Source organism: Dinoponera quadriceps, unplaced genomic scaffold, assembly GCF_001313825.1.
Source record: "Dinoponera quadriceps isolate SergipeBrazil2010 unplaced genomic scaffold, ASM131382v1 scaffold453, whole genome shotgun sequence".
NCBI classification, from domain to species: domain Eukaryota; kingdom Metazoa; phylum Arthropoda; class Insecta; order Hymenoptera; family Formicidae; genus Dinoponera; species Dinoponera quadriceps.
The window spans coordinates 1-12,073 of record NW_014554678.1 but is presented as its reverse complement, the minus strand read 5'-3'; the positions used below and the strand labels follow the sequence as shown (position 1 = coordinate 12,073).

General features: G+C 37.2%; 1 protein-coding gene across 2 annotated transcripts; it reads left to right on the top strand.

Annotated features, from left to right (window-relative positions):
• Window positions 1-1,168: 1,168 nt before the first annotated feature.
• On the top strand, window positions 1,169-11,259 carry LOC106740778 (bestrophin-4-like). 2 transcript variants are annotated; one of them, XM_014612156.1, is made up of 9 exons: window positions 1,169-1,639; window positions 5,985-6,263; window positions 6,527-6,661; window positions 6,926-7,092; window positions 7,163-7,320; window positions 8,204-8,515; window positions 8,623-8,774; window positions 9,175-9,312; window positions 9,678-10,239. In XM_014612156.1, exons 2-9 carry the CDS (start codon window positions 6,085-6,087, stop codon window positions 10,237-10,239), a joined length of 1,803 nt encoding a protein of 600 aa, XP_014467642.1. In that variant the 5' UTR covers window positions 1,169-1,639; window positions 5,985-6,084. The 2 variants fall into 2 exon arrangements, with proteins under 2 accessions (XP_014467642.1, XP_014467643.1); XM_014612157.1 differs by lacking the exon at window positions 1,169-1,639 and having other exon boundaries at window positions 6,085-6,263; window positions 9,678-11,259.
• The last annotated feature ends 814 nt before the right edge of the window (window positions 11,260-12,073 follow it).

Genomic DNA, 12,073 nt, shown 5'->3' with positions numbered 1-12,073 from the left:
ATTATAATATGAATTTAATTTTACACACACATACACACAGAAACGTTTCATATATTGCAATTTATAATATATATGAAAAGATAATAATAATAACTAATAATAATAATAATGATACTAATGATGTAGTAACTCGGTAAATATTTTAACGATATAATGGCTTAAAATTGTAGTCTGACATTCTCGAAAATTTTAAATCATTATCACGCAAAATTTTCAGAAAGAACAAAATTTAATTTTTACATAGATATTTATACTTTTATATTTCTTCATCTAACAGCTGCACGTAAATTGAAGACAGAAGGAGAAAATCAACGGAAAAGCAATTTGTTAAGAAAACGAATTCTAATATTCTGGAAATCCTTTTTATTAGACGTTCTTCAGGCGTCTTTCGCATTGTTTAATTGTAAAATTTCGACTGTTTCGCGCATACGAGAAACAATTAATTTTTCTCGCTCGTCTTGAAGAACCGGAAGAACGCATGATACACCTTCTCGCATTCTCTTCGCAATGAACAACCATGATTCCTGAAGGAAGGAAGATCGGTGCACCTTCTTACGGGCGAGACGCCTTCGGCGGACGCACGCGCGATCTACGTGAGTGAGCTTGACATTCGGCCCTTTTTAGATTTTGGGCATCTGCCATCAGAGATCGGGGATCGCCCAGCAGCAATGTTTAATATTCCGTCGACTATGCAACGACGCGCGTCTCCACATGCAACCAGTTCGTCGCCGACGAGCGCCAAGTGCGCAGCCCACGACGATTCCTCTCGGTCTCGAGCCGCGTTTGAATCGGATCTCCTGCCACCTCGCGACAGGTGTTCGACTCGCGATTCCCGAAATCTCACGATCCTTGCAACCGGCTAGAAATTAATCCTACCTACCAATATCCGGGCGCTTGGCGATTCCGGCTGTTCGAACGCGGAAGCGTTTCCGCCTCAGGACACGCTGAAAACTTGGGATAGCCTTGAGAAGCGATAGATCATGGAGTGCATGAAGATTTTCCGGCTGTAAACAGAATTCTTGGTTGTGAATAAAAAAAAAGAAAGAAAAAAAGATGAAATACGTGGATTCAAGTTGTTAACGATGGATGACGAATAATAGAGAGACGTTCCGAATTATGAAATCTCTATCAGAATTGTGATTAAACGAGTTAGTATGCCGGATATATTTTTTATTCTGCTATTAATCGAACATATATTATGAGAAGGAATTCCTTCGTTAAGTTCTGCAATGTAACGCGGTATATATTCAGTGGCAGCTCGATGTTAATTTTGAAAGCTGTTGCGTGGGAATTGCCATAAAGAAGTAAAACTTAAAATAGAAGAGCTAACAATTCATTGTTAGTTAATCCATTCTTTTAACGTGTGGATTGAATATCTACTTGTCGGGGAAAATGCTTTCGCAGAGGATTAAACGAACGTCGTAAATCAGAAAGTTATTAATAATGGCAGTAGACTGTGTGACGTCAACTGATCGCGAACGGCTAACGAAAATTTTAAATTAACTCTCGCATCGCATATACTCAAATCGGCCGCCGCTCCAGACAGCTGGTTCTGTAAATTGCATAACCCGGAAGGGACGTCGACTTCTTGTCGATCAGTTTTCATGATTCAACGCGACGACGCGTGGATGTGAAAACGGTGAGAATATATATGTTCGACGGATGCATTGGTGTGTGCGATGAAAAATTACTTCTGTGAGTGAAGGAGAGATAACAAAAGTGCTAAGTATAAAATGTGTTAGGTAAATACGTACTAAGTTGAAAGTTGCACGTTGCACGTTGCACGGTGAGTCGATACTATAATCGTCAGTATAAATCTTGTGCATATTGTTTAACATTTGAAAAGGAAATTACTATACAATATACATAAAAGGACACACATAATACACATAATACCGAAGAACTCTGCTATACTCTATAACTAGGAGGATCATTTGCGCAAATTAAATTTAGAGCGTGACAAAATTTGAGTGGTACAATGAAACCCAGTTGGAACGTGCTGAGGCGCATAAAGGTGCACTTGTGAACGTGAAAGCGGAAATTTGTTGATTGATAATTCACGCGCTTCCGTGAAGTGGTAAATATCATCATATAACGCGATGAATATTGAAGTGATGATGATGAATCTCACGATTAACTTTACATATGAATGATGCAGTTGATTTGCGAAATACATTGAAATTTCACTGATGCTTTTCACGTTGACGGGAGGAAAAGAAAGGAACATAATCTCCTGCATTTATACACGTGCACCTATTCTACGAAGGAAAAATTTATAACTGACAGCATATATTTATCCATATGTTCGTTAATACCCATGTAGACCCTTAAGTAGACATGTCCTTGGCCAACATTCAAAATTCTATTTTCCTGCATGTGACTAAGATTGATTCAAGTTTTAATTAGCAGCACAAATTAACGATGGTTTCACGAAGATGATTTAATACAATTAAAATTATTCAACTCGTAAAGTGTGTTAACAAGATCCAATTGAAAGCTACCATCCGCAAATCTACTTAAATATTCTACTTAATATATTGTTATTTCAAATTATAAAAAATTTGAAAATATGATCTTTTATATAAAGTATTAACTCATTATACTTTTATATAAAGTATTAACTCATTGTAATTCTATCGGTTTCAGAGACGCGAACGACAAAAGTAATTTACGAACATTTTATCTCGGTGCGACATAACGTGATCTTATTTGTATTTTAGTTATGCGTTATTTATTTTACAAGTGAACTTTCCTATACCTAATTACAAGACGGTGAGGAAATTTCAGATTTTCAAGGTTGAAACTCGAACGTGCTATATACAAGCAGACGAAATACATGACACAATTGACATATTCGAAAGATTAATTACTCGTTTTAAACGATTATTTATTATACGCTACAACAACGCATTGTCTTAAAAAAACACTTGTAAGTTTGTAAGATATGTTTGATCCTTAGTTGGAAGCCGATTAAGTAGCGCGAGAAACACCTCTCTTATACGAAAGAATTTTAATTTCCACATTTCGCCAACGACCGACGCATTCCGCCGAGTGTATTTTCGGTAAGGTCGCACGGAAATATAGTGCGATCATCAGACGATCCGTCAGACACGCCGACGACATCGCGTACGTACAGTGCTATTAACGACGTCATCGCGCCCGCGATTGCAAGCGTGGGCTACTTACGCCTGGTCACGATACGAATGACTAAGAATGAAGATATTACAACAGGAATTATCCCGATCACCCAAGATAGGATACGCTCGAATTGAAAGCGAAGCGACACGATGCGAATCATCGTGTATTTTATGTAATAGCTCGTTCGCCAAGAATGCCACGCGCTTCGATAGAGCCGTTAATTTCGCAAAATACGTTGAAGAAATATGCAATACGTCTGCGTTAATCGTAAAATCATCCGTCGTGAAATGGTTAAATTATTACATATGGTGTCAAATTCATCACGTCAACTTTTAACTTTTATTCATACATTAGTGGTATTAAAAGCCAAACCTTTGCTTATTTTAACGTCAAATTGCCAAATTCAAATTTGTTCATCATTTTTATCAATTTAAACGTATCTATAACTGTAGTAATTTGTAATTGGAAAGTCTGGAACGCCTAAGACAATTTAATTGACTGAAAATGACTGACAAATTGTAACTTTTAAGTTCGTACAAAGAGGAGGAAAATATCAAGTGATCCAAAATTAAATACAATTGCATATATAACACAAATTGCGAAGACAATTAAAGATAATTTACAAATGAATTGGCATTTTAATTTCATGAATAATTCGACTCCGTAAGTTACGAAAAAAAAAGAATTGATCTGAGAGTCCGCCGCGTAAAATGGGAATTTCTTCTTCATGTACTTCAAATAATTTTTCTCGCTATAATCAGGAAATAATTTGAATGAAAATAGGAAAAGAAGTCGAGTTATCTCTCAGATATTCGGAGCGTTTCAGAGATCGAACAATAACAACGAAAGTGCCAAGTGCGCGAAGGCAACCGCCGCCGTTGCAAACGAGCATCGTTCTGGCCGTGATAAATGCACCCTCGAGGTGTCGATCGACAAAGTGCGTCCCAAGGTGCAGCCGCAAAGGTCGCGCGCCCGGAAATCTCGTGTAAATTGTGTGTTTACCCAGACACAGTGATTACATCGACGCCCAAAGTTATATTTACCGTTCGCTGTCGCATATTGGCGCGATTCCCGAGAGACTATTAGACATTATTTACGGTGTGTCCTGAAAGAAAAAAAATGCACGTAAAAATTCTTGAATCGCTACACGCCATTGGCTCGGTGACGTCTCGCCTGTGACGTGTGCAACCGTTTTTGGCGTCATATCATATGCAACTTGAGACTTCGTCCAGCTCATAGTTGTGACGAAATGCAAAACGCTGAGAATGATGCAGATTCGAGCACTGTGTTTCTGACAAAACTAAATTAACACATTTGAAAAATTAAAAAAAAAACGGTTTCTCTCGTGGTATGAATATAAAACATAGATGTAGATGAACAGTATAGTGTTTAATTAGAGATATTTAATAAGAAGTTATGTACTCATAACGGAATTTGACGTTCGTCAATTTACGTATTTATCGATAGCAAAAATCCCACTCACGACGTGACTATTTTGCACATTTAATCTTCACTTTTTCTGTAACAAGTACTTACATTATGACCGTTTCCATAGTGTTAACCATACAAACCAACGAATCTAGGCCTAGATCGTTCCGTTTTTAATCGGCGTTTCGCATCTCGCGGTGTATTTCTGGCAAATGATGCGATCGCGAGTGCTTGCCACAAGTGTCATCGCGGTGATCTTGAATAGCGAGGAAATTCTCAAAGGATCGAAAGCTCTCCTAAATGGATGCTTTCTCGGCGGTGTGCTCTACAAACGATCGTTTGGCGCCGCGAGTGATCGTAAACCGGCTTTTAATGGTGCGTGGTTGTTTTAGACAAGAAAGTGTTATATATCTACACGCCCCGTCGTTCGTGGAAAACTTGCGAAATTGCATTTTACAATGGGACAAATTAATTGTCTACTGGCACAAACCTCAGTGAAGCTACGACAGCGACAGCAAAATATCACTCGCTGAACGTCTCGAGCACTGCAAAAGACTGCTAGACATAAAAGTGTCGAGATAGTTACGGCAGCTGGCCGGCAGAAAATAAGATGTTTATACGCGTAGATTAAAATATTACAATGTAATATTTTATATCTCGATATATATTTTCTGAAACGACAAATATTGTTTTCCATTATATTATGAATTTTCCTGTCAAAACCTGAATTAATAGTACAGTCTCTCTCCTGAAATTTTTGATTGGTGAATTAATCTAACACCCTTAAATTAATTAATCGCAAACACATAAAACTAATTATTCATCTTACAATAGAAATAACATAATCGAAACAACTTCTACTGTAAATCTAGAATTAATTATCTTTTGAAATAAAATATGAAATATTTTACAAATAATCTATTTTACTTTTCTATAAACTCGTACCTCTACATTCTCGTTCCTTGCTCCTCAAAATCACATATAGTCTTATTTCAAGTCAACAGATTAAGTGACCTAAAATAAAGAATCTGTAAAACGCACTATCGATTGTCAAATGATGTAAAGTCGATTCTCTTAGTCGTTAATTCATGTTAACTTGCCGATTCTCTAGTTATATTCGTGAACCTGCGAGACATTCTCTCATTGCCACTGATAATTCGAATCAAGATCTAACAGGACGTCATAACTTAATTTTTATCGATTATGAAGCAATGTGTAACATATATCGGCATGAATTAGAAATAAATTAATTTTGATATCGTGACAGAAATGCACTACATCTTTATGCAATTTTTATTTAAATCAAACAATATAAGAGAAAAATAATTAAAAAAACTCAACATATCGCTGAACTAGTTTACTCACTACGATTGATTGTATAAACGATTATAGTGATTGCGGCGTAATTTTATTTTTAGGTTCGATAGGAGTAAACTTTAGGAAGTATGAGTAACAACGTGCTCGCGAGCGCGTCGTTCTCGAGAAGAAACTGGCACGGTGTTCCTGAATGGATAAAACATGACGGTCTCTTATCAGTACGAGGTCGCCAGTTCCACCAGCGGTGGATTCACCAGGCTCCTCTTTATGTGGCGTGGTTCCCTCTACAAGCTCATCTACAGGGAACTGCTGCTCTATCTAATTCTCTTCGGAACCATGTCCGCACTTTATCGCCACGTTTTTACTATTTCGCAAAAAAAGTGAGTGCATCTCATTAAAAATATATAAATTATTATTATTTTAACTAATGTTATTGATAATTCAATTTAAGAAATATCGAGCGCAAACTCAAAGAAGCAAACTTATTTTACCATTCATTATGTCGTCATAGACTAACTAATTTATATGACAAACTAAAAGTAATAAAATTATAATTAATTCATTATGTACGATATTAATAAGATGTATTTAATATTTCTGATATGGCTGTTCAAATGTTAAAATGACGTGTAATATATTACAGGGAGTTCGAGAAAGTTGTTCTCTACTGCGACATTTTGATTAAATCAATTCCGTTGAGTTTTGTGCTCGGATTTTACGTATCCTACGTCGCGCAAAGATGGTGGAAGCAATACAAGGCTATACCGTGGCCCGACAAGTGAGTTACAGAAACATTAAGACAAAATATATCTCAAATTTTTCAATTAAATTTTTTAACAACAAAGAATAACGTTTCTAAAAATTCAAGAAACTTTTACTATTCACCGTCATCAGTATTTTATTTCTTCTTTAACAATACCTGTTAAAAAAAAGTATTGAAACGGATAGTATTGAGATAACTGTTAAAATTAAAGGAAAAGCAATTAACTCTCCAAACTTGAAGTCTTTACGTTTTTATGACCCTGGTTTCTCTCTTTTGCAGAGTGATGCATCTTGTGGCGCTCTACATCACTGGAAATGACGAGTACAGTCGGATGTTGCGGCGGTCCTTGATGCGTTACTTGAACCTCTCCTTGATACTCGTCTTACGTTCCATTAGTTCGGCAGTGAAGAGACGATTCCCTACCCTCGAACATGTTGTTGATTCCGGTAAATGATTCGGAACGACCGTCGCCATAGTCGGCGTGGTGACAATTAAAAATTAACGAGCATGTTGCAGGCTTCATGACTACATTGGAGCTCGAATTATACCAGTCGGTGCCGAGTGTTGAGTTTAACACATATTGGATACCATGCACATGGTTCATTAATCTCCTCAAAGAGGCACGTATGAACCACAGACTGCCCGACGCACAAGGCTTAAAGATAATTATGGAGGTGCGATAAACGCTTCACTTTCTTATTATCTTCCTTTGTTTAATATTTTGGAAACATTGACGACAGTCATATATTTTTTTAATATAAGCATCTTTATTCTATATGTCAGCGGGGGGACGGTAATTCCACATGTTACGTAATATTGGGACGAAGCAAATACTTTGGGACAAAGGGAAGAGGGAGGGAAGTAAAAATATCCCAATTTGGCGTGGCATAATTATTAAATGGCGCCTAACTGATTTTCTTTTAATTAATAATGCTACATTTTTTTAAACATAATCATTACATCAGACTGTGTCCTCTTTCAATTTTTTCTCCTTTTCTGTCATATCGGTCCTGTTACGATCAGAAACATATTCGCTAGTACAGTAACGCGTACGCTTTAATAATCACCGATGGACACAGGAACGATTATATTTTGCGGGCAACTACTGTTACGGTGAGTCGATATACGACGGGCCGAAAAGATTGTAAACCGTGTCGCGGACCATCAAGCCACAAGCTTTATTTGTCGCGATTAGGCACGCATGTCCCGATAACATTATGCGCGCACATGAATGATCCAATAAAAATTGCTAGAGATAATCATTATTTTCTTTTCACATATTACAAGCGTGAGTCTACTTTTACGCGTAAAATACCCGCGATAAATGATTTGGCAGTATGACGCGCGAGCAAATTTAGGAAGAAAGAAACAGACGGGAATATTTACATTCGATCATCCACGATTAATTAAATTATTTTCTAAGTAATATAAGAAATAATTAAATAGATGATTAAATGTCCTCCTCGCTTGTCAAGTAAACAATTAACCAATTCCGGAGAGTCATACCTTAAATATCTTCTTTATTAAGATTAATGAGAACTATTCCAATGATTGCAGGAATTCAACGAATTTCGGACGAAGTGCGGCCTTTTGTGGAGCTACGACTGGGTGTCGATCCCTTTAGTATACACTCAAGTGGTGACGCTCGTTACATACAGCTTCTTTGCGGTCGCTCTGATCGGCCGGCAACACATCGACGGTGTCGAGAAGGAATTCCAATTGATGATAGACAAGTACTTGCCCATCTTCACGATCTTGCAGTTCTTTTTTTTCATGGGATTGTTGAAGGTGGCCGAGCAACTGATAAATCCTTTCGGCGACGATGACGAAGACTTTGAACTCAACTGGATGATCGATCGTCACATCAAGGTGGGAACATAATTAAAACGTTTTCCAACAATCTCCCAGCGAACTGTAAAGTGCAATATTTATATGTACTGCAATATTTATATGTGCTCACGTTATATGAACGCCAGGTTTCGTATCTCGGAGTGGACACGCTGATGAACCGCTGCCCACCACTCGTTAAAGATATCTATTATGACTCTGAAAATCTGAATCTACCTTATACGGAAGCAGCCGCAGCTTATAAAAAGAAGACGTATCGCGGTAGCGTGGCGAACATGACGTGAGTATATTTCACAGGTTGCTTAGAATAACATATAAGAGACGTTTAGAGATTTCATAATTTATAAGATTCAGTTCTGTGTAAACCCAGGCAGCACAATATCCAAAATCGGGACATTTTGCTGTCTGGGTAAAGTCGTTTATAAAATAAATTTCACGAATTACACAGATTTTACAAACAATTTTATTTTAAAAAAATATGCCTCGAGCCAATCTTTTCTGTTTTGCTTGTTTATTTATATTAATATTAACATATTTTGCGCTATTTTATTGTTTTTTCGCATATCTTTGTATTTTGCTGAGATTAAATTTGAGAAAACAATTTTTTTAATTTTCGCTCGAAGTTCGCTCCAAACTTCACCAACTAAATTCTAACATCGATTTTTTTATTGCGTCTTCAGAGTACCCGAGGAAAAACAAATGATGTTTTTACCTGATATTTTGGAGGAGGAGGAGGAGGAAGGAGGCAAAGGAAATACACCTCGTACTTCCACTGCGAGTTTATCAAACCTAAACGAGAGTCCAGTAATCGAAAAGCGGTAAAGTTACAATTACGGCAATTATCACTTTATTCTTACTAACTATTATTATCCAGTAACGGTGTTATGATTTCTTCGCGTTTTGATAGTTTTATTTCAATATTTAAATGTTTCTTGCCTCTTCACCAATTTACGATCAGGAAGTATGTTTATTAAAATTTATTGGTCAATCCAAAAATCGTTTCCACTTTTAAGACAAAATTACAACACATTCAACGTTTTATTTTACCAGATTTTTTTCCGATTTCTCCTTTGGTCAGTCGTCTTTTTCTAACATCAGAACGAGTCTTCAAATTTAACAAATTTCATTTTCCCAAGGACAACACGAAACAAGAACTCTATTAAATTATACTCGTTTGTTTCAGCCAGATCAGCGGGTCCCCTTCAACGACTAGAAAGATGGCTCGCAATTGTTCTGAGACGGTTGTGCAGCTGGATGGTCAAGAGCAGCCGGCCGAAGGCGAACAGCGACGCGTTCTAGTCGAGGCCGTCAAGAAATTTTCCTCGTTGGCGAAGGGCCCGACGTCACGCCCCGAGCTCAAGAAGTCCTTCTTCCCTGTCCTCACAAAATCGTCTAGACCGGTAATGCGACCCTGGCCGAGCACGACGAGCATTTCACGTCATGCTCAACCGTCGGCTTTCACACCGACCATCGTCGAGACTGATCCTTGGGCTAACGATTCGAGCCAGAATAGTCCAAACTCGGCGGAAGATCCCGAAGAACAACAACCTAGCGTATCGTCGCAGGGCGAGACAAGCCAAGAAGGCGTCGCGAACACAGCTTTCTCCAGCGATAAGCTGAAAAACATACCGGATGATCGCGACGACACGGTGGAGAGACACTCCTCGGAGCCTGGTCCCACGTATCAATGCACAGTGGGCTGGAAACCCACCACTTCTGCCAAAATTCGAAGACTCAGTAATTGATCCCTGAACAGAAGCGCATCGAATGATATCACCAGGTTGGGAGACGACTGATCCGTGTATAGACATAGGAATCCCGTGTAAAGGACTACTGATATTATGGGAACGACCCTAAGTCGAATCAAAAGCTCAACGAATTTGAATAAAAGATTCCTTAAAGAGATAGATGAAGGATGCATCAAGGAATCGATCCTCCATCTCATGAAGGGAGATAATAAATTGGATTATAAATTTAGCATACATGGATTTCCGTTTGTATATTTTACTGATAAAAACAGTCGAATGCCACAGTGATGGCACGCGAAGAAACCGATTTACATCGGCGTAAAATTTCTTGTTTTTTTTTTTTTTTTACGTCGTGATCCAATATCGTTGCAGTAAGAAAACGAGAATTTTTACAAAATTTTGTGGCACTTTCTCGTAAGAAAGCATTCAACGCGAAAGTTAGTCTATATTTTGTTCCTTTCACGAATGTTTTTCTTACACGCGCTATCACGGAATTTGATCAAGTCTTTTGTGATGTCCTTTTATACATACAGTTAAAACAATATTAGTATAAAATAACAATAACAGACATCGTATGAAATTAATATCAGAATATCATAAAAATCTATATTTTTGGTAAATAATCAATTATTATAGTTGCTTACAAAATTATATCAAGCGGCATATAACAGAGAACCAATAATATTTTTGATGGCGATCAACGAAGTATTTTCCCTATATCTTCATTGTAAACATAATTACGATTATATCAAAGTATGATCATTTTCGGGACCGATTACATCTTTTCCTAAATTAAAATTGATAACTGTTATAACATAGTATTATAACATAGTGTTATAACATAATATTACGTCATCAATCGCCAAAGTGTTAATATACGTTCAAGACCACTTCTAATACCGTTCATAGAGCACTTACGAATGTCTATGTAAATATTGTAAATATTGTAGAACATATACTCCAATATTACATAAAAAGAATAAAACAGTTATTTATTTATTAGATATATGCAAAAATTGTTAACGGCATCTATTATTTGCTCTCTACCAACAATTAAACAGTTAATCATTGAACGACTCACACACAGCAGAAATATCTAAACACTCCTAATTGCTGATTATTGCTAATAAACCGGTAAAGATGCTCCAAAGTAGCAGTCATGGTGCACGAATATTCAAAAATAATGTGCCTTATTCGAAATTGCCGATATCACTATGCCTAGGGAATACCAAAACTTTCTTGTACTTCTCAATCAGTTAAGACAATAATGTTTACATATTTCGATTCCTTAATCAATTTCGAATAAATGAGTGAGAAAAAAAGTTGGTAACTCGCAATAGGTAAATAACAACGTTCATTTGTTTACATCGACGCGCAGCGGCGCGAACTGGACGCGGCGCGAGCTGGACGCGGCGCGAACTGGACGCGGCGCGAGCTGGACGCGGCGCGAACTGGACGCGGCGCGCTGTTAGTAAATCATTTGGGTGTATTTTTTGAAGAAAATGGGAAAATTTTGATAATATTATTTTATCTTATTAAAACAAAACATAGTTTTATGTAGCATGTAATTTGTTTAAACAAATTCATGTNTGTACTTCTCAATCAGTTACGATAAAAATGTTTACATATTTCGATTCCTTATTCAATTTCGAATAAATGAGTGAAAAAAAAGTTGGTAAACTCGCAATAGATAAATAACTACGTTCATTTGTTTAGGTAGAACGGTCAATAAGGAATATTACCTGCAAGTTATGCGCAATTCGCGCGAAGCAATCCGCCAGAAACGCCCGGATTTGTGGGAGAACAAAAATTGTCTTTTGCACCATGATAA

Excerpts from the sequence above, each read along its gene's own strand:
- LOC106740778 (XM_014612157.1), top strand. The coding sequence starts at position 6,085 with ATGACGGTCTCTTATCAGTACGAGGTCGCCAGTTCCACCAGCGGTGGA. Across the intron at positions 6,264-6,526 it reads TTTACTATTTCGCAAAAAAA|GGAGTTCGAGAAAGTTGTTC; the intron begins GTGAGTGCATCT and ends AATATATTACAG. Across the intron at positions 9,313-9,677 it reads AGTCCAGTAATCGAAAAGCG|CCAGATCAGCGGGTCCCCTT; the intron begins GTAAAGTTACAA and ends CGTTTGTTTCAG.